General features: G+C 39.9%; 3 protein-coding genes across 13 annotated transcripts in view; all 3 read left to right on the plus strand.

Moving 5' to 3' along the window:
* adgrd1 (adhesion G protein-coupled receptor D1) overlaps positions 1-11,193 on the plus strand; it is a 34,241-nt gene extending 23,048 nt beyond the window's left edge. The window contains exons 15-26 of one of the 3 annotated variants that reach the window (XM_078250184.1): positions 1,770-1,843; positions 2,344-2,467; positions 4,851-4,954; positions 5,092-5,203; positions 6,069-6,222; positions 7,877-7,943; positions 8,541-8,607; positions 8,767-8,858; positions 8,954-9,080; positions 9,177-9,218; positions 9,445-9,537; positions 9,632-11,193. In XM_078250184.1, the coding sequence (XP_078106310.1) occupies positions 1,770-1,843; positions 2,344-2,467; positions 4,851-4,954; positions 5,092-5,203; positions 6,069-6,222; positions 7,877-7,943; positions 8,541-8,607; positions 8,767-8,858; positions 8,954-9,080; positions 9,177-9,218; positions 9,445-9,537; positions 9,632-9,727 (1,152 nt within the window). In that variant the 3' untranslated portion in view covers positions 9,728-11,193. The remainder of the gene's footprint in view (positions 1-1,769; positions 1,844-2,343; positions 2,468-4,850; positions 4,955-5,091; positions 5,204-6,068; positions 6,223-7,876; positions 7,944-8,540; positions 8,608-8,766; positions 8,859-8,953; positions 9,081-9,176; positions 9,219-9,444; positions 9,538-9,631) is intronic. The other 2 variants (XM_078250183.1, XM_078250185.1) reach the window with 2 other exon arrangements.
* Positions 11,194-12,276: 1,083 nt separating this feature from the next.
* ulk1a (unc-51 like autophagy activating kinase 1a) lies at positions 12,277-26,712 on the plus strand. Of its 5 annotated transcripts, none has more exons than XM_078250187.1 (28): positions 12,277-12,313; positions 12,501-12,772; positions 12,856-12,948; positions 13,046-13,087; positions 14,416-14,448; positions 14,564-14,600; positions 16,051-16,224; positions 16,447-16,520; positions 16,609-16,710; positions 17,817-17,875; positions 19,018-19,100; positions 19,190-19,240; positions 19,353-19,441; positions 19,603-19,759; positions 19,868-19,928; positions 20,462-20,551; positions 20,802-20,924; positions 21,029-21,153; positions 21,466-21,566; positions 21,828-21,952; positions 22,175-22,290; positions 22,649-22,768; positions 23,310-23,464; positions 24,412-24,587; positions 24,698-24,816; positions 25,046-25,203; positions 25,323-25,458; positions 25,620-26,712. In XM_078250187.1, exons 2-28 carry the CDS (start codon positions 12,683-12,685, stop codon positions 25,661-25,663), a joined length of 2,733 nt encoding a protein of 910 aa, XP_078106313.1. In that variant the 5' UTR covers positions 12,277-12,313; positions 12,501-12,682; the 3' UTR covers positions 25,664-26,712. The 5 variants fall into 5 exon arrangements, with proteins under 5 accessions (XP_078106313.1, XP_078106314.1, XP_078106312.1 ...); XM_078250188.1 differs by having other exon boundaries at positions 12,300-12,375; XM_078250186.1 differs by lacking the exon at positions 12,277-12,313 and having other exon boundaries at positions 12,321-12,772.
* A 281-nt stretch (positions 26,713-26,993) lies between these two features.
* ep400 (E1A binding protein p400) overlaps positions 26,994-27,849 on the plus strand; it is a 38,488-nt gene continuing 37,632 nt past the window's right edge. For all 5 annotated transcript variants that reach the window (XM_078250191.1, XM_078250193.1, XM_078250192.1 and 2 more), the window contains exon 1: positions 26,994-27,169. The gene's annotated coding sequence lies outside the window, so the exon portion shown is untranslated. The remainder of the gene's footprint in view (positions 27,170-27,849) is intronic.

Below are 27,849 nucleotides of genomic sequence, written 5' to 3' on the forward strand. Positions count from 1 at the left end.
CAAAGTGATTTCCAAGGCGATGTTTGCTGGCCTTCTGTTATTAATAAAGACTTGGAGCTCCAGCTCCAGCCTTGGCTGGTGGCGGAGGCCTCAGGGCACCGAGGGAACGGCGTGCGCACAAAGCTCGGCCAGATCTCCAAGTGCATTTTAACACTTACCCAGTAACTTTCAGGTTCTTGCACCTCCCCTCAGATATCAATTGGAAAACACACGCTGGATGTACCACAAACAGACAGTTGCTAGAGAGGAAGCGTGGCCAAACAGCACTCCTTAAATGTGTGATGGTCTGTTAGTCAATGTATATTTAGCTTGTCTGGTGCATATGATGGTTTGATAATGATAGATTGTTTCCCAAGAACAAGGGTTCACATTTTGTGCTTAATGTGGATAATTAGTCTTCCTTCATTGCACAGGAACATTAAAGGGTCAGTGATTGTAGAGAGCAAATTCAACACTGTAAAGCAAGGCTTACAGTATGCCAATGGCAGTTTATCTTTCTTCCATCTGCTTTCATTTACACCCAACAAGCAATGTGAGTTATTAAAGCCCACAGGGGAGCAGTAAATTCACCCACGGGGTTGCTTGCAGCTCGTCAAAGCTGGACGCCGGCTTGTGATGACGGGCTGCATTTACGGCGCTCCCATGGTTCTTGGACCCATTGTGCTGCCTACTCTAATGGGCCAGATGCATATCCATCCATTGCATTCATCTCGAGGGTCACAATAAGTGATGACTAAAGAGCTGCATGTGCGAAACAGACAGAATGAGAGCAACGATTTGGTTACACAATAAAGTCAACGTATTGTGCTATGCTTTTCAATATGAATCACTGAGCCTATGGGCCAGGAAACAGACAGCCTGAGTGTCAATTTCACTCTCTCTCTCACTTTTTCCAGAAGGAAATAGTGCAGACGCAGTCCATCTAATCATACACTTATTCAGTCTGAGAGTCAAGACTTGGGGAATGAGAAGAGGTGTGCAGTCTCTCAGTATACACCCAACCAGCCAATGAAAGTGTTGTTTTCTTCAGATGACAGATTGAGGAGGGTAGTGGTTTGACCTGAAACCAGGGCCAAGCCCCAATTACTGCATTCTTGCACTGTAGCCATTAGCTCACTGTCTCCGGGGACTCCAAATCTCATATTAAGGAATGACACGGAAAAAGTGAGTTATAATCAAATAAGATTCTTGAAGACAGCAGGGATTTTAGCTCAGTGTAATAATCACCTTTGCTGAGTGTCGATCGGCGTCTTGTCTGTCCTTTAGTATGATGTCAGACCTCTTTAGTTGTAGAGTCTTTTATTGGCATTTAAGCACCAACAAAGTGTCTTTATTTTGTATCATAAGCAGAATTTGTAAAGTGTTTTACTCTTTATTTAATGGTTTAAACTTTGTTTATTGGGTTTTGCACGAACATACAATTGTCATCAGAGCATTTATCAAAAAAATAATGAGGTTTATTCCTCTTCAGAGGGATAAAAAAAAAGCAAAATATACAGCATTTTCTACCCTTACTGTAGCTAATATATCAAGATCTGATACTTCTTTTGAGCATATGCATGGAAAGAGAGCCAAAGATCACAAAGGAAAGAATGCTGCTGATTTGTGTCTGAAATATTCCACGTCGCTTCTTGATCAAAGCACATTTTCCGAACAGGTTTGCTTGAGTTTTGCTTGTAATTTAATGAGCCAGTACAATCCAAAAGCAAATGTTTTCCTATGGCACATACTCACAATTAAGAGATCTCAATTTTCTTTTTCTTTTTCAGACTAAAGAACAGCAAGAGCAAGTCCTAAATCAGAGCAATAAAGTCTTCCTCTACTGTGCTTTCTTGGACTACAGGTGGGTCTGTGTTCGTGATTTAAATGCAGCATGTCTCAATTATTCATTCAGATGTAGAGCCAAAGGGATTTTGTATCTTGATTGTCAACTCATTGCAGGTTCTTTGCTTAAGTCTAAAGGCTTTAAATTCTAAGAAATGACCAATGATTTGGAATAAGTGTACTTCCCTTTTCCCTATTCAAATGAAAAACAGCCAGTGTTACATGTGTTACATGTGTTCATGTTTCAGTTTGTTGTATCTTGAGCAACAGCCCTCTGGTGAAAAAAAAAATGTTGATCTGATAAATGGAGCCAAAACATTATTAAGGAAGCATAAATCATTTTAAAAAGGGAGTGTGTTTATGCTTGGATTCAAAGGCTTCCTCTCCTTATTCCCCTTTGCCCTGAAGCTCAAGAAAAATGTGAATTATTGGATTGCCCTGGTAAATTCAGAAACAATGGAAACAATACAAATATGTATATTGTATCTGTAAATAATACCTAATTGTCATCCTTTTCAGTTCAAAAGAGGGAGTATGGTCCAACGAAGGTTGTGTCCGCTCAGATGGAAACATGACATACTCTGTGTGTTTGTGCAACCACCTTACCAACTTTGCCATACTTATGCAAGTGGTGCCCTTAAAGGTAGGATATTTAGCTACTCCATTTTTTTTTCTTGCATATTAACCCTCTGCGAACGAAAGACGGCACTGGCGCGCCGAAACGATGTTTGGCAAAACTCCCACTCAAAAAGCGATATTACAAAATTTCATTTCAGACATTTATTCACTATTTTAATCACCTATATAACCTAAGACTTTGGCAAATTCATTTCAAGCACCGAAACAATTCGCGCAACACACCATAAGTTAAGGTTTGTTTTCAAAAGAGATTTGAGGAATTTCAAAAAGCAAACATCAATGTTTCAGCTTTAGAGCCAAATTATCTATTTACACATTGCTCTAGAAAAACATTGGGCGTCACTATCTGGAAAGCTGAGTTTGTCCTGAACATTTTGATATGAAAGATGGGGATTAGTTGTATGGGAATACCTTAAAAAGGTCAATTTAAGAAGCTATGTAAAAATGCCCTTAGACCTCAGAGGGTTAACAATGCATCACATCAGGCAGCTGTTTTCAGAGGGAAAAAAAAGCTTTGATAAACTGACAGCAGACAGGCAAAGTTAGCAAGTAGCCGGTGAACATAGTGGAGCATTTGTCAATCCGAACTAACCCTTTAAAACACCGAAATCACACAATAGCACTAACTAACTAACCGATCGAGGCAGCGGTACATCATCAACTCCGGTGTCCAGTTCTTACAATACATCCATGGACCTGGTATTTGGCATGCCAGCTCATTATTAAAACTGTCAAGGCTTACGCTTGAATAGAATGGAGCCATTGTTATTGTTATTAGTAACACCTGTGCTTTTCCTGCTATGACACAATGCGTTTAAATACTGTATAATCTGTTGTAGGTAACAGTAAACCTCCCATTACTATTTAGAGGAAAGTGTATTCCTCTACCCCAGCCATAATCAAAAGTGGGTGGCTTCCTCTGTGTCTTTGTCACAAAATAAGTACATTTGTAGGAACATAATTGGAGAGGAAGCACTGGTTAACCACACAGTGAACCACCAACCCGAAGCCCCCACTTCAGTCTTTTGGACAGTTTATCGTTCCTCCCTGTAGGTCAATTGTAAGCAGACCTACACAGTCCCAATGTCGGTTTCGCTGGTGGTTTTATGGTTCTTAAGTACTTCGGACAACCATGATTAAGTGTGGTATTTTTGGGTTGTTGCACAGGTCAGTGGTCCGTTTCGCAAGGACTACACTCTCTCAAGAGAACTGTCCCTTTGAACCATTCTCCAAAAGACTGTCCTCTTAAAACATCTGGGATGATTCTCATTCTCTTCTCTGAACACAGTCCTGCACAGTATTTTAGTAAACCTTTTTTTTTTCTCCAATCTCTTTATTGTTAGTGACATTCACATAAACAATGTATTGTACAGATAAGTGATAACTAAAGGAGCTTTAAACCCATGTACTGGACCTTCATCACACCTGTCTTCCAGGTCCCTATAGCCCACCCACAAAAACCCAGCACTCATACTCATAAATGTGGAGCAATTTGGAATGCTAAACATGTGTACATTGTCACCACAGTCTAACTCTTTGTTATCCAAGAATGTGTGCCATGGGAGTATGGTCAGCATCCACAATGGCTTCTTTAAATAGAAAAGAGGACTTCTTATTGCAGCTAAGTGGGCCAGCGCTGTATTTAAGGAGCAGAAGTCTATTTGATGCTATACTTTCCCTTAGCAAGTCTCTAATTAGTGGGCTGCCTCGTCCCTCAGCTGCCTGGGAATATCCCACATATCCCTTTTTCTGGAAGGCTGAGACTCCTCTGCCCTCGTAATGACAAGGCACATGTGAAGACAGTTAATGGAGAATCAAACCCGACCCCTCAAAATAGCCCGAACTCCAAAACAGCATCAATGCATGAGGCCGTATGCCATGGATACGTGCATATGAAGAAACACAGTCCGTCACTCTTAAGCTTCTTGGACAATATAAGTTTGCGTTTCCCAAAATCATAACAAAAAAAGTAATTGACTGCACATTTACGGTGAAAAACCCTCCATCAAAAACTAATCTAAACATCATGTAAAATAAATAAAAAAACACATAATGTGTGAATACTTTTCATCTAGAAACGTTTTGATTCCATCTTTGTTTTATTCTTTACACAGGAGGATTTAAACCGTTTTGCTAAAGCTTTATGACAGTGTGCCCAGTCTTGGAGAGTAGTCTGCCTGAGAAATACTAATGAGAGCCAGTATTATGTTCATCATCATAAACTACACATAATTTCCTGGCTAATGATACAGGCTATATAAAACAGGCTAAACTAGCTTTTCTAGCGTTCTTGATACAATGTACCGACCCACCATGTCGGCAAAAATAATAATGTTTTTTACATGTTGTCTTGTCCATTGTTGATGGTGATGTGTCTCTGTACACAGCTCACTACTGGCCACAGGGTGGCACTATCAACCATCGGTTATGTCGGCTGCTCAATCTCCATCATCTGTCTTGCCATCACTCTGGTCACTTTTGCAGTTCTGTCGTGAGTATCATCACTTTAACAATCTTTACCTCGCATCTGTCTTTAAAACATTTATTAACTTTTATGTTTTATATAAGTTGTATTACCAAAATGACCAAAGTACTAGAACAACATAATGTGATGCTGCTGCTCTGCAGGTCAGTGAGTACCATTCGTAACCAACGCTACCACATCCACGCCAACCTGTCCTTCGCCATCCTGGTGGCTGAGATCTTACTGCTCATCAGCGCTCGCTTCGACCCGGGCACGGTACATCCACAGTACACATAATGTTGTTGATGATGATTATAATGTCAATAATGATAGATTTTTAATTACCTGCTTCATGTAGTTCTACTGGAACATAGGGTCAGCTTCAGCAAATATGACAGAAAGTTAGTTTTATAAGGTTTACCTACTGCACCTTTAAATAGTATTTATAAAGATGTAAGTAAAACCTATGTTTGTGCAAGTTGCACTTAGTGCAGAATTGTGATGTATATGAATCTTATTTAACACTCAGTGATGAAGTGTTAAAAAGTTGTATTGCCTGTGGTAGGAATGATTTTCTGTAGCAATCGGTGCAACATCGAATCTGACGGAGCCTCTTATAGAAAGTGCTCTGCTGTTGGACCGGTGTGTGTGTGTGTGTGGGGGGGGGTTATCTGTGATGGATAACAGTTTGTTCAGTAACCTCCTCTCCATCACAGCTTCAAATGTCTCCTGTTTGCAGCCAATAACGGAGCCAGCCTTCCTGTCAGTTTGTTGAAGACAATAAAGAAACAAATGTGATGATGATGATGATGATGATGATGATGATGATGATGATGATGATGATGATGATGATGATGATGAGTGATAAAATGAATGATGATTATTGTGGTGAGGTTGGTGGGATTAGTGCCTTGTCATTTATTCTAATAATATTCCGATTATTAGAATAATAACGAGAGATTGTGTAACACTTGTAAGTGTAAAATGTGGTTAAGTTAAAGAACCACTAAATGATTAAACTCTATAATTAAAGGTAATACATCTAAAATTTAAATAAATGCCGTTTAAAAATAATAATGCATACATAAAAAAAGAATGGAGTGAATGTTTTGATGGTAAAAGGCCTTGTCCCCTGTCCCAGCTGCCTTGCAAAGTCATGGCTGTCCTGCTTCACTTCTTCTTTCTGAGCGCCTTTGCCTGGATGCTGGTGGAGGGCCTCCACCTCTACAGTATGGTGGTCAAGGTGTTTGGCTCTGAGGGCAGCAAGCACTTCTACTACTATGGCATTGGCTGGGGTAGGTCTGCTCGGCACTCTTTAATTACTACTATTAGATGGAAAACACAGGTGATATATCTGCCATATTGGCTTCAGAATATAACAAAGATACCTGTCTTATTTATTGTGTCTCATTTTCTTGTTTGTGTGTTCAAGAATACACTGTCATCCCTAATTTCACCCATTGTTCCCGCCTCTACCTAATGCCAGGCCATTACTACAAATATGATTATTTCGGTAAGGTCACTTTTTTTTTTAAGTGACCTTACTGGTCAAACGTCCTTTACAAAAAGTAAGCGACTCTGACCCTGTTGAATAAATCTGCTTGGAGTTGCATTCCAGCATAACAATTGCCTCCTCTGATTTGAGTGAACTGGAGTTTGATGTACAGATAAAAGGAATCTGGGACATTTGTATACTGTCTGTGGCTGCTGGGGAATGCAGAATCTCTCCTTCACATGCTGAACCCATCAGTGGAAAAACGATCCCTTTTTTTATTACTTCCTTTCTTCAATCCAGAATGATTTTTCATTTTGTGTGGCGAGCGACAAATTAAATGCTGGAGTCTGACAGTTAGAAGTATAGCTGTTATACATAAAAAGTAAATACTCGATTTATAATTAATTGCGGCTGCTGACTACTTTTTCTTTCATTTCCTCCTTCAAAGTGAAGGTTTCCTTGTAGTATAGCAGTATATAGTTGTTTTTTTTTCAGGGAAATTAGCAATTATTTGCACAGCAGATAAATGAATCCACCCCTGGAGTTCAAAGGTGTTTGCAAAGACAGGTGCTACAATGGCTGGAGTTTGCCATGTTGGACAATATAATGAGTGTCACAAGGTTTAAAAGGGCCACAAGGCTGTTTGCTAAAATTAACTGAGGCATACTTCCAGATGACACAGTGAAGGTTAAAATACCGCGTGAATTATGTTATAATCATTGTTCGGGCCTCGATGTGTCATAATGTAAAGCCTTTTAGGTCTATTAGGTGGTTTGAGATGATTCCTAAATATTTCTTTTGGTTCCAGTCTTGTTGATCTAAGAATGTGAGAGCGCTGACTTGTGTTAACGCTGTGATTAACCCATCTGCAATCGCCTCGGGCCCAGGTCCACAGGTTTAGTCTGTGTCAATTTTTGTTTTGTAGGAGTTTTCCATGGAGTTTTTCACCACAAGTAGTGCTATGGAGCAGGGTTTTTAAGAGTGGGTGCCCATTTTGTTTATATTGTGATGGCACACATACACACGCACAAGCGTACAGTTGGTGGCATTACAATTTAGCAATATGCTAACAAATGCAAGGGGGAGGAAGATAGCCAGCAAGCAAACATAGATGTAAACAATGCATTTTAAAAAGTTGGTTTTATAAGGAAGGAACCAACTGTACTTGATGCATATTCACAAATATATTTTTGTTTGATATACTGTAATAACCACAAACTAATTGATACAGCAAATGATATGTTATGAAGGACTGTACCTGATTGGTACTTAAACACAGCAAGGTACAGGGTACATGCACAGTGCAAAGAAAGTTGAAGAAAAAGTGGGTCAATAGGGCCCCACATCACATTTCTGCCAACAGGGCCCCATAGCATGTGAATCCAGTCATGGGTACTGTGTGACATCTTAAGTGAATGTGTAACGTGTGCGTGTGTTTCTTTGTTTCTCATCAGGCTCTCCGTTGGTAATTTGTGTGGTATCCATGACATCAGCTCTGAACAGTTATGGCGAGGTTGACAAGTAAGTATGACCTAGGGCTGGGCAATATATCGATATTATATCGACATCGATATATGAAGCTAGATATCGTCTTACATTTTGGATATCGTCATATGACAAGCATTTCCTGGTTTTAAAGGCTACATTACAGTAAAGTGATGTCATTTTCTGAACTTACCAGACTTTCTAGCTGTTTAATTATTTGCTTTTACCCACTCATTGTATCCACATTATTGGTGATTATTTATCAGAGCTGTCATTGTGTTAAGATTTTGTGAAAGCACCAAAAGTCAACCCTACAGTATCGCTGCAATATCGACATTGATGCATTTGGTCAAAAAAAAAAAAAAAATGTCAATATCGCCCAGTTCTAGTATGACCTGCACTTTGAAAAAATGAAGTCCTGTGATTTATATGAAATTCATTTTATTCCCTCAAAGCTCGGTGGTATTGCATAAGAATGACATCACCTGTGGAAGAAATTGTAACCATCCAATGTGTTTAATGTCATTCAAAAGCTTTTCGTTCAACAGTAACTACACGTCATTCCAGATTTACATTACAGCATTATAGCATTTTGTTCTTTTTTACCCTTGCCCCTTGTCCTTGCTTTCTCAGCTGTTGGCTGTCACTGACGAATGGAGCCATCTGGGCATTTGTGGCACCCGCTCTTTTTGTCATTGTGGTGAGACAACAAATTAGCATTTGTCATTTTTTTACAGTTCCCAATTTGCTACAATCTACAATTTAATCTATATTCATTGTAGACGTATATATTCTATTCGAGGAGGAAAGAAACTAAATAATATTGTTAAATGTATTCCACATCCTTTTTGATTTCCAGGTGAACATTGGCATTCTGATATCCGTGACCAGGATCATATCTCGAATCAGCGGAGAGAGCTACAAAGTTCATGGAGACGCCAACGCAGTCAAGTGAGTTTATTTGTTTTCACGATCAGACCAGTGCTTATTGTTCTCTTATTAAAAGCTAATCATTTAAACATGGTTGTCTCTTGCTTTGTTTCTAGGCTGACTGTGAAGGCGGTGGCTGTGCTCCTGCCTATACTCGGCATTTCCTGGATCTTTGGCGTTCTCGCTGTCAACACACACTTTTTGCCATTCCTGTATATTTTTGCTGTATTTAACTCGTTACAAGTAGGTTCCTCACTACGGGACTTTTTCTTTTCCAAAATGTTTGCAGCCATTTGTGAAAATTATGCTAAAGTTGACATTTTTTTCCTTTTTCTTTAGGGGTTCTTTGTCTTCTTGTTTCACTGTCTTCTCAACTCTGAGGTATGGTGCTAAACATATTAGATGTGTGTTTTAATGTTTTGATTTGTCACGTCTTGTGGGAGAAAATTGTACACATGCTAAACCATAAATTAATGTTATGTATTCTAATTAGCATGGAAGGGACGGTGTTCTCTGCTGCAGCCCCAATTTCTGAGTTAGGGTGATAAGGGGTATTCCGCCTGACATTTGTCACCATTGTCTGGTATGGCTGTGCGTCTTTCTGTAGGTCAGAGCTGCTTTCAAACACAAAACCAAGGTGTGGTCTCTTACCAGCAGTTCCATCCGAAACATCAATGTGAAGCCATTCAACTCTGACATTGTGAGTGCTGTTGGTGTTAAAGATTTGCTCAAACAAAAATGAGCTCATCAACTCTTAACTGCCTGAGTCTAACATTTTACTTCCCATCCTCTAGATGAATGGAAACAAGGAGGGCGTGACTCCCACCAAGATGAACACATGGGACAAAAGCAGCAACTCGGCTAATCGTATCGACCTCTCCGCCGTGTAGAACCATTTCTGTCTGTGACAGGAGAGCAGTCTGAAGCTCACTAGTGTAGAATGACAAACACTGGCCAGAGTATTCTCCCACTGTGTTATGTAATGAATCAGACACTCATCTGCTCAAGTGAAAGTGATACTGTACCAATGGAGGTGTTGTGTAGCTGAATAATAGCTTCACCTTTTAAAGACAAACAGACTCTAAGGACTGTGCCTTATTATTATCTCATAAAAACATATTGTGTTCCCAAAAACAAGAGCAGGGATTTCTGAGGACATCAGTGTGAGTCTTGACATCCAGGAGTGTAGTTCAGGGTTTAGCATCACTGCTCTGTGGTGGAGCTTCTAGATTCCATCTGACATCTGTATATTGCAGTTGATTTAGTAATTAGCAAGAGTTTATTTAACTGATGCTTATTTGCTTTCTTGCTGAAAGGTAGATGAAAAGACTGACACCAATTTCATGTTTGTTTAGTCAATATGAAGCCACCGCCAGCAGCTGGTTAAAAAAAATACTAAGGAAAGCTGTATATTTTCCTTAAATATAGTGTTAGATTTATGCCTTAAAGCTATAGTGCGTAGTTTCTGCCGCTCCCATGAGGAATTCTAAGTAATGACAACAAAACTGTCGGCGCGTCCACATGATACAAGCCTCCCGTGATCGCACCATCACAAAGGACAAATTAGCTTATTTTTCCTGAATTAACTTCTCCAAGATTCGCCTGATTCATACAGCTTTAATCCAATGTTGGGGACACAACAACTGCATGATAACAATGGCTGAAGCAGCAGTGCATTCGACCCTATGTAAATCTGATATAATGTATTTATTTATTTTGTGATTCTGAGTTCTCTATCATGTCTCAACTGTCAAGTGTCACAACTCAACAATCAGTATGTTCTCATGTTAAATTCTTTGTCTATTTGTATTTTTTCCCTTTCAAAATGAACTAGTATATTTGCAGTACCTCACATCTTAGTAAGCTGCAGTATGTTATGCTTTTTGAGGAATCGTGAATACTGGCTGTGTTTTGGACACAATTCTGTGAAGTTTATGTTGTCTTTAGCGATTTCTGTTGCAAATTTCTTTCCAATTTTCTTACATTTTTTGTACAATGAAAATATGTTCTACAACAGAGGGACTTTACAAGGTTTTTGCTTTTATTTCTTAAAATACTGTGAGAATAGAGGGAGATGACATCATTTATAATGTCATTGATCTTACACTGTACCAACATTAGGTTTCCTTTACTGTAAGTCACTCTGCGCTCACTTTTCATGTCAAATCTAAAGTTAGATATTTCAATATGCTTGTATGGCCTTTAATGATTGTTGTCTTATGGTAGGTACTATGGTTTGTGCTTCCAATTATCTTTATTATAAAATCGTTTATGACAACAAATCAGCGTCATTTTTCTGTCTTTATTACATGATTTTTAACATTTGTATTATTTAACACTTCACTGTTTGGTGGATACACAAACACACAGAATACAATGCTTTGAAAATAAAGCAACAGAAGGAATAAGATAGACTGTGTGTGTGTGTGTGTGTGTGTGTGTGTGTGTGTGTGTGTGTGTGTGTGTGTGCGTGTCGTGTGTGCATGCATGTTTGTAACTGTGATTTACATGATTATTAATTAGTTTTTGGTAAGGATGGCGTTGAAGAATACCCAAACCTGAAAGTTGCTGTCAGTGTGACTGATATGGAGCCATCCTGCATTATGCAACCAACTAGATGAGAGAAGTGTTAAAGGAAAGGTTCACAATGTCCCATGTCTGTCTTCAAACAGTTAGGTATTTGCACATTGAAACAAGTTGCTTGCTGTAATCATTCATCCTGTTCATGTGGACTACATTCCAAAGTTTATCTGAAGATAATATGAGGCTTCAGCAGTCCAAATTAGACAAATCAAGTGGGTATCTTCCAAAGTTCTAGTCTTAGAACAAAATTCTCTCTTTGTGTTACTATCCTTCCACTGAACCTCAAGAAAACAGGACTAGTAACTTTCCACTTGATTTGATTAACTCAGAGTGGTGAAGCCTCATATTCGCTTCAGATAAATGTTGGAATATATACATAATACGGACTGTGGATTTTGTTTCCCTTCACTTACATTAGAAGCACATTAGGAAGGGATCTCTTTATGGGCAGTATTTAAGCAGAGAGCATCACTCGGGCCTTGTGTGTCTGTGCGTGAATATGTTAAGGTGGTGGAGTAGATATAGTGAACGTGATGTATTTTATTGTATGTGGAATACAGTTTATGTTTTTGAATATTTCGGTGATCTTTGTTTAATTTGAGTGTTATCATTGTTGACTGATGGAAATACCATAGCATACATACCAGCGCATAAAAAAATCCTTGTGCTGCTTGACACCTAAAATAAAAAAAACACCATCAACCATGGCAGTAGCTACTTTGTAAAATGGCTGCTTCTTGATACAGCGTTTAAACATAAATCCTAGCCAAATTAAGTTATTGAATTTACGAGTTTACGAGTTGTACATGAAGGCGTCAGCATCAAACCTCTGCCTGTCTGTTTGCGCATGCTCGCAGTGAGATATGAATAACTGGCAGCGCATGGGTAGAAAGGTGAGTAAGACAATAATATCTGAGCTCAGTATCTAAAAACAAACAGCGTTTACAACACTGACGTGAGTTTTTAACTTCTACCGGTTCTAGAAAAGTAACAGGGACTCATTTGAATCGTTAAAAGGTACAGCGGGTTGCTAATATTTTGTGACAGAGTTGTTGTTTTTTTTACTTTTTGTGTTGACAGAAACTTCTTAATGTTGTCATCGATATTTTCCTCGAGTATGAAGCTTGTCACGTGTGAATACAGTATTTTCCATCAATGATATGGGATTTACCGGAACGAGGGAAGAGTCGTGGGACTGTACGTCTTTTTCAGTTGGAGAGTCTACCTCTTGATACTTGAACGCATTTTTATTGTTATTATTCATGGAGTCTGTTGGGAAGTTTGAGTTCAACAGGAAAGACCTGATTGGTCACGGTGCCTTTGCAGTTGTGTTCAAAGGCAGACATAAAGAGGTACGTTTTACATCTGAGACAAATTTGTCTTGATAAATGTAAATCTGGTGTATTTATATCCTGCTTTTATTTTACTTTTCAAGAAACGTGACTGGGTAGTTGCTGTGAAATGTATCAACAAGAAAAACCTGGCCAAATCTCAGTCTCTGCTTGGTAAAGAAATCAAAATATTGAAGGTACTAAAGTTGACTTTTTATGTTGCCACACATCCTGTGTCAGTCTCTCTGTGTGCCTTTTTAACTTATATCCCCCCCCATCCCCCACCTCCTCTAGGAACTCAAACATGAGAACATTGTCAGACTACTTGACTATCAGGTAAACATGATTTGTCTTCTCTTTTCCCCTCTTACCTGTCACACACATCATCACAGACATAATGCTGAGTAACCACACAGCAATACACAGGTGCAGTACTGGGGACTTTGCTGTCACATGTTGCAAATGTTGACATGTTGCCGCAACATTGAGCGTCACCGTTCGGTGTGATACAGACTTCGGATGTTGTAGTTTTTCATGGTTCTACTAGTGACCTCAGTGACCTGAACTGGATCTGTAGTTTATATTAAATGGAAGTTTTCTTTCTTCAAACGCATTATTCTAAAAGACTGAAAACTGGGTGGATGACCGATTTATTAGCATGATATTGAGATTGTTTCACTGTGTGCCGTAGACTAAATGAATATTCTTAAACTTTTAAAGAGGACACACAGCACATGCAATTAACCATTTGCTTAGATGTGAGTTTGCCTGAGTATGTGTGTGCTTTCCTCCTCTCACCTTACTGACACCTGGCAGACACCAGACTAGGGTGAGCTGATCTCTCACTATTCCTGACAGATGGCAGGGTGCAGCCGGTTAAACAATGACTTATAAAACACAGAGTCTGAGTAGAGTCTCACAGCAGACAGGCACCAGCATGCAAGACTAATGACTTTAGACGATACATTTGAAGTCAGGCTGCAGGAGCCTTTTGTAGACCGCAATGTGTTTATTTACCTGGCATTGGCACAACCTGCTCCCTCTATTATCTGATAAAGTGATACTTACTGCATAGTAATAGACAGGGTGTTATTAATACAAAAGTACACATGGTAAACACTTCTTAGGTTTCTTTAATACACAGACTCTACTAGCTATAACTTGATATAAAAGACAAAGAAAAGTGGCAATTTGCTCCCCCACTCATTACTTCAATCATGTGGGACTGACACCCTAAACTTCTCACCCTTTTGCCCTAGCCCATGTCACCTCAAAACTCTGTGACTTTTTCAATGGCAATGAAGCAGAGCGCCTAATTCGGGATGGGTCCTAAAAGATTCAGGGGGACTGGACAGGGGCCATGATGGGGTACAGTTTCAGGCCCTGAGTTAACTGTTGTCATTGGGCCCAGAATTTCTAGAAGCGCAGCTGATTACAGGCCAAAACAGAGTCAACTCGGTCTAAGAAGTGAGCTGGTGTCACTTGTTGCGCAACGTGGGGTACAGCTGCTAAGACGTTGATGGATTCATAATTCCCCATCTCTCTACATGAAATAAATGTGATTTGTGTTTTTCACACTTTCAATCCGATTCTCAACATAAGTTTATTCCAGTTACTGTACTTTTTGAAAATAATACTAAGCATTTATCTGGTTTCCTCAACAGGAAATGGGAGGATGTGTGTATCTCGTCATGGAGGTGAGTTGTGTTAGAAATATGCCTGGTACGTGGAAATGAAAATGAAAAATCACATTCACTAACAAGGCAGCATTATCAAAGCCTCTATTAAGACTTGTCTGTCTCAACTTTTCAGTACTGCAATGGAGGCGACCTGGCAGAGTACCTTCACTGTAAGTTTGCTACATTCTGCAGCGCTTAATATAGCTCAGGTCTCACTACTGTACAGTTTTCTGTTTGACCTGTGTTCAAAGCAAAAAAGAGGACATTCACACTCCTCGGTGTTGAATTAGAGGATCACATTTACAGTTTGTTATCTGTAAACATGTTTGGAGCAGCTTACTGTTGCACTGGCAGGTCAGTTTGGCTTTTAAGAGGCTTGGCTAAGCTTTTTCAGTGAAATAATAGGATTTTGAGGAGGCAGAGCAGAACAACCATAGAATTCAGGTTTAAGGTTCCAACAGGTCAGTGGGTAAATGATTACTAATACTCCCAAGTGCTTAACACAGATCAAATTAAACTACCGTAATTAATTAAACTACCCCTAAGGTTTTTTTTTCCTCCCCCCCAAGGTTTTTCCATATAAATGATGTAGAAACCAGTAGCAAATGAGTGGCCAAAATAACTCCCAGCTTTTATTTTTCTTTTTTTTTGGTGAAGTTTGAATACTCAGAATACAAAAACAAAAAAAAACATTTCTCAGTAGGCTATACACTGAAAATGTCTCCTGCCTCAAGTTTCAAAACCTGCTCCAAAATATAATGACGCAGCTGAGGGATTTTTCTCAGGCTGAATTTACATCGCTGGTGTCTATTCAAATACTAATATGTATCATTGGTCTAATTCTGTCACCTTGCCAGCATCTCCTATTTTGTAGACTTGTTCATTCAGTGTCCCTGCCAAGGAGACATATCCAGCTATTTGCAGCACAACACTCAGTCACTCTTGGCAAGGTTCACAGAGCACCCACATGACCTCACCCATCTGCCACTCACTTATCCCCTGTGCTCTGATGGAAAAACACTACAGCTAGAAATACTGAATATACTGGGAAGGGGCTAGCATGTCCGACAGCCTTGACGTTAATATCCAAATGAAGCCCCCATCGTAAACAAAATTCCCTTCCACGAAGTGTGACAGCAGTGCCGCTGATGTGATAAGAGTAGAGCATCTTCACCATATATTATATTATATTGTAGTTCCTGGTGAGAGTGTAAAAACAAAGTAACTCAAATATTAAGTAAGATCAAGGACTGCAACTAACAATTATTTTCATTATAATTAATTTCTTGATTATTTTCCAAATAAGTCATTTCCATCACAATTTTCTCAAAACCAAAGCTGACGTTCTCAAATTGTTTGTATTGTCTGACTGCACAGTCCAAAATCCAAAAATATGTAGTTCGATACATAGAATACTAGAAAATGCTGAAAATATTCACATTTGAGATGCTATATCGGCAGGAAACATTTGTGCTTATGTGCCTCGAGCGGGGCCAACATGCTGGGATTAAATGCCGACAGGGTGTATCTACCTACCATGCAATATGATAAACCTTCAGTTTACTACCATGCTAACTTCCTCCTAGATCATCTTATGTATTTCATCCCTCTGACCCTCAGCTAAGGGCACGTTAAGTGAGGACACCATCCGAGTATTCCTGCAGCAGATCGGTCAGGCCATGAAGGTCCTGCAGAGCAAAGGCATCCTCCACAGAGACCTCAAACCTCAGAACATCTTGCTCTGCCACCCAGAGGGGCGCAGGTCCAGCCCCATCAATACATGCCTTAAGATAGGTAATGACTTCACTTTGCAGAGTATTATGCTGCTTTCTGACCAAAAAAAAAAGCGATCCGGCGATTGGTTGCAGGGTTGTGCGAAGGTGGGAGTGTCCCTGAAACGGCCCATTTGTGTGATGTCCTGTTGTGTTCTTTAGACCTCCAAACCCACATACACACACACACACACACACACACACACAAGTGTATGACCCTCACCTTATTTCTTTCACCCTGCAGCTGACTTTGGGTTTGCACGTCATCTCCAGACAAACACTATGGCGGCCACGCTGTGTGGCTCTCCTATGTACATGGTGAGTATTAAGGTCTCTTACTTTTATGCACCAACAAGGTGTACGGTCACTGTGTCCCTAAGCTGTAAGCTGTGTTTGTCTGACACAGGCTCCTGAGGTCATCATGTCCCAGAACTATGATGCCAAGGCTGATCTGTGGAGCATAGGTACTATTGTCTACCAGTGTCTGACTGGAAAGGCGCCATTTTACGTAAGTGGCACTTAAAAGCGCACACACACACACACACACACACACACACACACATGCAGATACAAAAACTGTAACATCAATCTTTTTAGGTGTTTACGTAAATGAATTTAGCAATTTGCCAACAAATGCTCCCGTCCTAGAAAGGGCAGAGTCGTTATTGTCAACACAAAACTGAACACGATGCATCCCTTTTACAACACAGAGAAACAGGATCCACATTGCGACATTAAAAACCACCTGCCTGCCCGTTGACACTCTCCCTGATCTCCAGTATTAGTAGTTGGAAAATGCTGGAACAGCTTGACTACTTGTTAGGAAAGCACCTTGTTTACAGATGGTGGGGGGGGGGGGCATGGAGGAAATGGCTAAGCGCCATTTCTCCCAACCCAAAGCAAATATTGCTTCACAGCCCTGGGTAGTACTTTCTCCTGTTTACGTGGCTGCTCAGATGACACCGTTGAACTGTTTTTGAATTTGCAGACTGCAAGTTCAGTTGTGAAATATGTATAGAGACACATGCTAATGTTTTGTCTCGTTTTTGGTCCCTTCTTTGTCTGAAGTCCATTTCTATTCCCACATATGATCAGTTGAAGAGGAAGAAGCATTCTGTTTCATTGTTTGACCTTTTGCACCTATTGAGGTTATTTATGTTCAGTTTCCTTGAATGCATTTTCCCTGAGAATGAGAGGGAAGATTGACTTCTATTTCTGTCAGGCAGGTCTGTTAGTTTAGATAAATCCAAGGGTCAGTGTGAGGTTAGCTGCTGCTGCTGCTACTGCTGATGTTTACTTAGCTGGCATCTCTAAGCATTCCACTTTGCCCTTGATGGGATCATCAAACCCACACATTATTTATATTTGGATTATATGCTCTGTGGCATAACTATTTTTTTTTTTATATTTGTAATGACGTAGTCAAATAAATAGCTTCCACTATCCACTATCATTTATTCAAATGCATGTTTGTAAGGCTGCAGGTGCATTCATTTGCATATGTTTATGTGTGTGTGCATGTGAGCAGTCATTTTCAAATGTAACTCATGTTTGGTGTGTGTGTGTGTGTGTGTGTGTGTGTGTGTGTGTGTGTGTGTGTGTGTGGGTATATAGGCCAGCACCCCGCAAGAGCTCCGTTTGTTTTATGAAAGCAACAGGACCCTCCTACCCAGGTAAGTGGATGACCCCCACGCCAACACACTTCTATACTGTACACACACAATACGCACAGGAAGATGATAGGATGAGGGTGTAAACAGTGTGTTACAGGGAGATCTGTCCTCTCTGCACTCAATTTGCTGATGAATGACTTGTGTGTATGTGAATGATGTTTGGAGTGCACACGGACAGTTTCCAAACCACATGCAAGAGCACACACAGGCACATGTACACACACATGGGTAATTAGCACTCAATAAAGCCCATACCACCACTAAAAATAGTCTGTATGTGCAAGAAACAGTATACAGTCTCCTGACGGCTGATCATCGAGAACTTTCTCTATCAGCCACTCTCACACAGTTGATATTTAAAAATCTTAACAAATGTATGCTGCTAAATCGAGTGTCCTGCCTATGATATACAGGAGGTGCTGTCCATGCGCAACGTGAAACTCTATTTATCTGACTTGATATCATTTGACAAATGCCCCTACAATCAGTTCTCCTGGCTATTTAAAGTCATTTTGAACACTGAATCCCTCGTGCTCAGAACTTGGACCTGGAAAGGGTTCAGAGGGATTTATGAATTGTTCTCCCACTGTTTTCATGAACACTTTGCCAGTCTGTGTTTGTTTCGTAGCCATGCTTGTCTTTTGCAGTGATAAAGCTGCTTGATAAGACGCAGTGTAAGGAGGCATGTTTGTTGTTTTCTTGTCATTCTATATATAACCTGCTTCAAGCTGCCAGCTAGTGACCTGCACAACACAACATTTTCCACATGACTTAACATAGCTCCACACAGATGTAAACACACACACACACACACACACACACACACACACACACACACACACACACACACACACACACTGTCTGTGTCATGATAGCCTATGAGGTTTTGCACTGAAGCTGCAAATTAGATGAAAAATTCACTCATTTTCTCTGCGCTTATGAAACACAAGTGACCTAAATATTATTTATTTTAGGACCACATATATCATGCAAAAATCAGTGAACACACTGAAGCAGCAAGTTAAAAAAAAATATGAATATAATAATAAATAAATATGAAGTCAACATGTGGGCTACACATACAGTGTATAAAGCTGGATGCAGAAATGAACCCACTTAATGGTTTTCCCCTCTTTTCCCAGCATCCCAAAGGAGACTTCTAGCAACCTAAGACACCTGCTGTTGGGGCTGCTGCAGAGAAACCACAAAGAACGGATCGGCTTTGGTAAGCCCCTGCCTTTTAACATTCAGAACTGCTTTTCATAATTACATTTAAAAAAAGCCTCTCTTACATATAAATATTTGCATTTGCAGATGAGTTTTTTCACCATCCTTTCTTGGAGACGAGCTCATCCACAAAGAAATGTAAGGACTGTATCTTATTTGTTGCTGTACAGCTTAGAATAAATAAAGGTGCTGTAGCCGCGGTCTTAATGCAAGCACATTTATGTTTGTGTTATGTATGTTTTCTTGACAGGCTCTCCAGCTACCGTGCTCCCCTACCCCAGTTCAGGCTCGGTCAGTTCCTCAAGCAGCTCCTCCACATCCCATCTGGCCTCTCCTCAAGTGTGTTCACCTTTCTTTAGTAGTTTTATAAAGCAAACTCACTTGGTCGATGATGTGAAGTGTCTTTTTAAATAAAAACCGTAAGCTCATAGTGTATTAGTTTTCTTGTAATCTATCATAGTTATGATATTTAAACAGTTCTTTATTTTACACTCTCTTAGCATTCCGATGGAGAAATGCACCGACTTCCGCCCAAAGCGCAGTATTCCCCTACACAGGACACCCCCGGCTTCCTGCTGAAAGATATAGCCAATCAAGACAGTAGGAACACCTCATCTTACACAGAGGACTATGTCATGGTGCCTGCCCAGTTTCTAAGTAAGACATGTAAACCTCACTCTATATATATCTGCAATTCTTTTTTTATTGTGCAGGTTTTTCTTCACATCAGCAAAATGAGTCTATTTCTATTTTATTGCTTTGTAGGTGAGTGCACATGTGAAGTGGAAGTTGGGTCACCCATTGAGAGTTGCCTGATATACAGTGGGTGAGTAGTGCACAATATCTTGCCAGTACCATCATTTCTGAGAATATGATTGAATATGATGCTTTTTTGATATGTACAAAATAGAGGTGTGAATCTTCACTGACCTCCCGATTCGATTCGATATCTCGATGCGTCACAATGCGTCAAATAAATTTTTCTGTTAAAGCCATATAGGATATTTAATTCATAACTTTTCAAGCTTAAAAAAACAAAACATTCTGCAGTGCTCTAATACTAAATAAATTGGATACATAAAACTACAGCACTGAGCACATGGCACTTCCTGAATGTGCAAAACATAACAGAATATGTAAACAGAAAGGTTGTCAGGTATTCATTAAATTGTAAACAGAAATAATCGATTATGGCCCGGCCGATTATCAATGCAGCATCGTCCATGTCCACGATTCGATGCATCGATTATTTGATTCATTTCAACACCTCTAGTACCAAAACATATAAATATTTAGCAAAAGTAATGTTATTAAATATTGTTCAATGTGCAGACTGAGCTAACAAATATCAATTTTAAGGAGCTCACTACTGGCTGAGAGAGGTCCCAGAAATGCAGGAAAGACACCTCCACCCTCGCCCCTGCTACACTCTCCCTCCAAGCCTGTTAGGTAAGAGAATGCCAGGCAGGTTCAGATTTTGGTTGGTGAAAAGTGAAAAAGTGTTCTGAGATAGATGAGTAAGTTGAGTGTGAGCTTAAACCTAACAGTATCTGTATTCCTTTTATGTCCAGTATGAGAAATTATGGGTTGTGAACATGTGCTTCTACTTTTTGTGAATTCCACTGTTATTTTTAGTCGATTTATAAAAAATGACATTCCTTTGTGTCTAATTCCTTTGCTTCCTCTTTCATCCATGCAGCAAGCCTGTTGAAATCGTTCGTAAATGCAGCCCCTCGGTGCCCATTCCTGTCCCAACTCAAATCCAAAACTACCAGCGTATTGAACAGAACCTGCAACCTGTCGGCATGCATGGCTCCACCAGGCATGTGCAGCCGCTTGGCTGTCTTATCTCTGCCCCCACCCCACCTCAGTGTCTTATTACCCATTCTCTTCTGTCTTTTTCTAACTATATCTCATGTCATCCAGGGTCACACTCTGCTGTGCTAGCAGCAGCTCCCCAAAATGTGGAGGCTGTAGAGCTCAAAGTCCAGGATTTGTCCTCAACTCCCCAGGGGTTGGAGGAGCCCGACCACTACAGTCCTCCCCACTAGGTAGTCGCCTCAATTTTTCACCTATTTAGGGAGTGTTTGTTAAGCAGAGCTCTTCTACAGCAACTGTCTAGGTCACACTCCTACAGCTTAACACACTACATGGGGATTTGTCAGTGCAATGTCACTTGTTGTTGGCCACCAGAGCCATTTGGGTGTTAACAAAAATTACACCATCTGAAACATGTCATGTACAGTACATTCCCCGAGTTGTTTTTTGGTGATGTGTTGCGATTTGATTTTCTCTGTACCCATATTCCCCTCTGCCTGACTCACGGTTTAATGGTTTAATCTTTATAATTCTCTGCACTCTAGTGGGAATGACCCCAAAGACCTCAGAGCAGATTCTCCCGCTCAGCACAAGAACTGGACTGCTCGCTGGCTCTCCTGACATGCAGGACGCCTCCAGTCCCAAGGTCAGCATCTAAAACATCTATATTAATACACACCATCATGTGCATTTCTTTCACAATGCACACAATAATATTAGCTGGTGTAATTTTGTTGTCACCTCTCTTCAAAACAGCCAAAGTGACTATTTCATTACACTTTCTATGAGAGCAAAGGCTTTATCTACAAGCAGCTCACACAGCAGAATCTAATTGATCGCCTAATTGTACAGTATACATGCTAGTATTTCAATTATGTTTTCAAAACTGTAATTTCCTTTTAAACAGGGGGTTCATTCAAGAATGCCAAACCGAATCAGGACAGTCCTAGACCTGCAATCCCTTGACCCATGTCCTGCTTCCCAGACCCACCTCAGCAGGAAATCAGCCAATAACAGTGGGCCTTTTAAAAGGTCTGACCAGTTTATTATCAATATATTATTATGAATATAACAATTATTTATACATAATTTGTATGTGTGTATTTCACTAATCCACATCTACTTAAGACTTCATTCATATAGAAATGTGCCATCTGGCACCTAGAGATGTCACACAGTATAAAAGATAGTGTACGCTGTCTGATAAATTATTTAATGCTCTCGATGGTGTCTGTGGCTGTATTAAATGTCCAGATCACTGAGTGCAGGCAAGCTGTCTGACATGCTACTGAAGGCGGCCTTTGGAGCTCACCTTTTTGAAGAGGGAAGCGACGAGAGCCTCAACTGTGAGAAAAGCATGGATACAGCAGGTACCGTTGGAACAAATGGGACCAGTTTTCTACTGATACTGTAGGTCTTTGTTCACCAGTATTTAAGACTTTGTAGCTGTCGTTTAGAAAAGATGGGTACATATTTTACAGCCACATTTTGAAATACGCTTTAAAGTCATGCAAAGGGAATGCTTTATGTAATAGTGTATATAACACAGTAACTATTGTGAAATAAACACATCATTAGCAGGCAAGGTGAAGTGTTATGTTTGCAACATGTAGAAGTTACAAAGTGCATATTTTGAAGCATCTACTGCTATGCATCGGCTGCAGTCCAGCTGCACACTTACCAAGGACATCTTAGCCATTTGACCTAAACTCTTATTTTCTCCTACAGCTCCACCTACTGGTTGTCATAGAGGCTTTCAATACTCCGACAGCCCACCTCCTATGATTTTCACTATGGGTTCTCCGTCCAGAGGAGACACTCCTCCTGATACCACAAAGATGTTCTCAGGTAGATGTTCTAACGTGAATATTGACTTACTGTCGAGTGCAATATTTTAGCTTGTGTTGTAGAAGGTTTGTGAGAAGTCCCTTAAGTACATTTTTGAGTGATCCAATGAGGCTGTATTTTTTTTGTATTATGAACTTCTTTCTCCAGTTTAGAGTTAAGGTGTAGTTTTCCAATTAACATAATCTAAAGCAAAACACAAGCACTGAGAGCCCTTGTTAACCAGGTAAAATTTTAGGTAAACGGGCACCTGGGTAGCTCACTTGGTGGCCCATATGTAGAGGTTTGCAGAGGAGCAAACCTCTACATAAATGAGGGCCTAAAATGCCCCAAAAAAGATTTGAACATTGGGCATGTAAAAGAACACACTGTGATTGTTTACATTTGAGCTTTGAAATCAAAATAATAATAAAACAACACATAAAATAGAGCCACCTTGTTATTGTAAGCCTAAAACGTGTTATCAGTTACTCCCATGCTCTCTTCATTACCCGTATTTCCGCTGTTCAGGGTTCAGCTGTATCTGTTGTTGTCTGAAATGCAGGCTCCCCCAGCTACATTAACTCAGCCTGGCTACTGAACAGTCGCCTTCTCCGGGAAGGAAGCCGTAGAAACAGTGAGACTGAAGCCATGGATGCGACTCCACACAGCAGTCTGGTCTTTCACCCTCCAGAGCTCCCAGAAGATACACTGATGGAGGTACAGACTAGAGCTGAAGATCTTTGCCCGAACCCGACGGGACCTGACGGGTTCTGTCGGGTTTGGTCTTAATTTCTATCATTTTACACAGGCTCGGGCTTGCGCTCCAGGTTGTGCGGTAAATGAGCGGTCAGGTGATGCGTTTTCGTTTTTTTTTAAGATTATTTCTTTGGGCATTTTATTTTGTATAGGACAGCTGAAGACATGAAAGGGGAGAGAGAGGGGGAATAACGTGCAGCAAAGGGCCGCAGGGCAGAGTCGAACCTGCGGCCGCTGCATCAAGGAGGTATCTTCTATATGTATATATATATATATATATATATATATATATATATACGCCTGCTCTACCAGGTGAGCTACCCAGGTTCCCATGGTGATGTGTTTTTGATCAGCGCAAAAATGGATGCTGAGGAGGTGAAATGGAGGCTGGCCTCTGGAGGACTTATTTTATTTCTTTGTTCCAACTTCCAAGTGGCCTATAGCCTACGTTAGTCATGAATAAATGATGTTAAAAATGTATAAATGACTCATTCTTGACAAAAGGCGAAAGAGCTGTGTGCGTGCACACATTTGAATAATGTCGGGCTGTAAACGGGTTTGGGCTTTTAAAGCTAATTTTTTTTGGGGGGCATTTTTAGGTCTTTGTTTTCACAGGACAGATGAAGACATGAAAGGGGAGAGAGAGGGGGAATGACATACACCCGGCCACACCAGGTTTGGGCTTTTAAAAAGCTGTCAATCTAAATGTACTTGTCGGGCTCGGGCCTTGTCGGGCCTAACTTTTGAGGCCCAAATACAGCTCTAGTACAGACGAATACTATGAGACGATACTGTGAGGTGAACCCTCCAGGTTGTTTTGAACTTACAGTATTAATGTACATCTGAAGATGCAAATTTAGATTTCACATTAACAGTTTCAGTATTCACAGTATGTGTTCCTTTCACAGCAGGCTCATACAGATGCTCTGAGTGACCTGCGATTCACTTTGGCTTTTGTCCTCTGTGTCATGGAATTGGCTTCTTCCAAGGACTCGGCGCTGGATGCCATCAGCAGTCCTGATGTTTCTTTTCTAGAGCAGAGCTTGGTGACGGATCAGATCAGCCTCCTGAGTAAAGAATGGAGGTGAGAGGTTTTGTACATGTTCTGTATGTATACATGTTCATATACAATAGCCTCCCTTCCTTCACAAATCTTCTTGGGAATGACTGCTGTTTCTTATGTGCATATTCCAGCTATGCAGAGCAGTTAGTGTTGTACATGAAAGCTGAAGAGTTTCTGTCATCAGCACTGCACAATGCTAAAGAGACTATCAAACAAGGCCGACTTCTCCCCTCTGCTACAGTCAAACAAGGTGAGACCAGTGACCTCTGGTTCTGAGTACTAAGCACTCTGCTTTTGTAGACTTGAAAGGTGCCTGTTAAATGTTTGTAGTAAAAGCATTAAAATTGTGAAGAGAGCAGTGATCCATCTAGGTAGTCTAACTGAGTGAGAATTGGCATTCCATGTTAAAGCGTGATGACAAGGGTCAGTTTATCTCTGAATAATGAAATGTATTTGCATTCTGTATTTCCTTTGTGCAGTGCTCAGGAAGCTGAATGAATTGTACAAGAGCTGTGTGACATACTGTCGCACCCTCAACCATCGCCTGCAGACCTTCTTGCTTGACAAACAGAAGCTTATGGACCGCTTCAATGGACTTACAGCAGACAAGCTCATCTACAGCCACACTGTGCACATGGTGAGCTCACCTCACAGCAGGGGATGTTGATATTCACTTAAAATCAGGTTCTATCCAGCATATATCCATCATGAATCTTTATTTTAGCCCTAATGTGTGTGTGTTCTTACTGCATTCAGGTACAGTGTGCTGCTCTAGATGAGATGTTCCACTATGGCACAGCATCAGTCCAGCGCTACCACAAAGCCCTTTTGCTGATGGAGGGTCTGTCCCGGATCATCACAGAGCAGAAGGACATTGACAGCATCGATAAATGTATGTGGCAGCACTGTGACACACAGACCACAAGATAGTAGTTTAATATGCTAGAATCAGACCACATATGAATTCCTCATGTAATCTTGCCTAGGTCTTGACCAGATTTTATTCTTTTTTTATTCTTATTAATTCATTCTTTTTAATCTCTCTGTTCTCAGGTAAGCAGTGTATTGAGCGACGCCTTTCTGCTCTGCAGAGTTAAAAGTAGCAATGAGCTCTACAAATGTATTGTCTTGCCTCATCCATCTGCCCTCAATGTAGATGGATCCTCCTAGACTGTCAATACACACAAGCACTTTGATCTGTCTTAAGGAAAATGACCACTGGAGCATTTGCTCTTATCCCACACGCCAGTCTGTAATCTTTACATAAATGCACAGAAAAGTCTGGAAGTCCTGTTTTGGACAAGTTCTTGAAGATGTTGAAATGTCATGATTGTTTGAATACTTGGATCAGGTAAATTGTTCTAAGTATTGTTTTTTTTTTGTTTTGTTACAGACTGTATATAATAGTGCATTGTTTTGTGTTTTGCACATAGAATAATCAGATTAAATAAAATAAAAATGTTGTACTTGAAACAGTGATTATTTAGTTGTTGTTATACTCTGTATTTAAAGCCTTGGTGTTATGTGTACTGTAAAAGTCTGGATATTTTGAATGGGATGACCAAATGTGTAGCAGTAATAGTAAATGTGCCTGTTTTTTTGTTTTGTTTTTTACATTTTTCATCACAGCAGAGTAGTGGATGTAAAGGTAATGAAAGTATGTTTGACCTTATACAATATAAGTCATATAGACTTCATCATAGACTGCACTGCAATAAGTATATTTTGACATTTGAATGGGATTTTAGTTAAACAACAACTGATCCAACAATGCCCTCTGTCAGGTGGTGATGTACTCAGTTATGAGATACTTAGTGTTACTAACTGCATGCCACATTGCTAATGTTTATCTGCTGTTTGTTTGTGTTTGTGTGTATGTGTGCACATTAGTTTGTATTTTCCCCCAGCTGTTTGGATACATGTAAAAAGGTTAATTTGTGAATGAATTTGTACATGACTTTGCCTGATAGTACACTAGTTTATTTAAATGACTTATTCAATATTTTGTGAAAATGTGTTAAAATGTAAGTTTGTTAGAATTGATCAAATTGCCTTTTCTACTAGTATTTTATGACTGCCGGTCAAATTTGCCAAAATGAATTGTTACACACTGTGTGATGAAAATAAATATTTATTGTTAAAACTATGAGTTCTCTGTTCTGTTGTACTTTGCATGCTTAATCAGTAGGCTATGTATTGTTTGCCACAATATTAAACTTAAATTACAATTTTGACCTTTGTCGTTAAAATTACACTTTTTCCTGAATTCCAAGCTCCAAATAATTTCTTTAATTTGTGCGTCAATCACTTTTTTAAGGACTAAATACAAAAAAAATAGGCCTCTTAAAATAATGCTATAATGTTTTAACAACGTTGCTAATCGTTTCATGGTCTAACCACTTCCTGGAGACAGATCGACATCCGGGTTACACAAAAGGTTGCTGCGGTCGCCATGTTGCTGAATGAAATTAGCTCCAAAACATTGAGTAGCCGCTAGCAATATCGATATTTTATTTTTTCGCGGAATAACATTTGTTACAGCATGTGCTTTATTGTAAATATGACTTAGGATTTATGAAACTACTCCAGAAGCCCCATTCCCTGTAAGTAACACCGTTGAGGTGATAAAATGTATTTATTCATTGGTAGTTGGCCTGCTAGCAATAACAAGCTAGCTAACATAGTTAGCATTGGCTAGCACACGTCCCGTAGCAAGGGTCATTCTAATAGCTGAAATGGCACAGACAGTATTATTCTAGATATTACAGTTTAATATTTGAAATATACGTTGGGTTTATTTATCACCCAACTCTTAGCTAGTCTATATCTAATTATTTTGCCAGTTGCGGGTGTTTATGTCTCATTGCACTGCTACTAACTAGCTAGCGTTAGCTAATGTTACGCCCCGGACCGAGTTGGTGGGAGCTAACGTTAACATCGTAACAAACAATGACAATTAAAGCCAGTACCAAGTAAATACTGCTATATGTAGCTACTTTTTGTTGTAAATATAGTGCCGTTATTACGGTGTTAAAACGAGTAGTATACAACAAACTCGAGTTTCTTTGCGCTGTAATTTACATTTACAATACAAGTCACCAGAAACGTTATATTACCTTTGTTTAATATGCAGGTTTGCTTTAGCTGATTCACAGCGGTAAACAAGATCTACCATTGTTTTTAATTATAGAACAATCTATACCTGGCGATATATAATCTTATATTTTAGTCCGGTGCTCGCTTACGTGCACACCGGTGTAAAGATGTGGTGTAGCTAGCTATA

This window comes from Sander vitreus, chromosome 5 (assembly GCF_031162955.1).
Source record: "Sander vitreus isolate 19-12246 chromosome 5, sanVit1, whole genome shotgun sequence".
Classification (NCBI taxonomy): domain Eukaryota; kingdom Metazoa; phylum Chordata; class Actinopteri; order Perciformes; family Percidae; genus Sander; species Sander vitreus.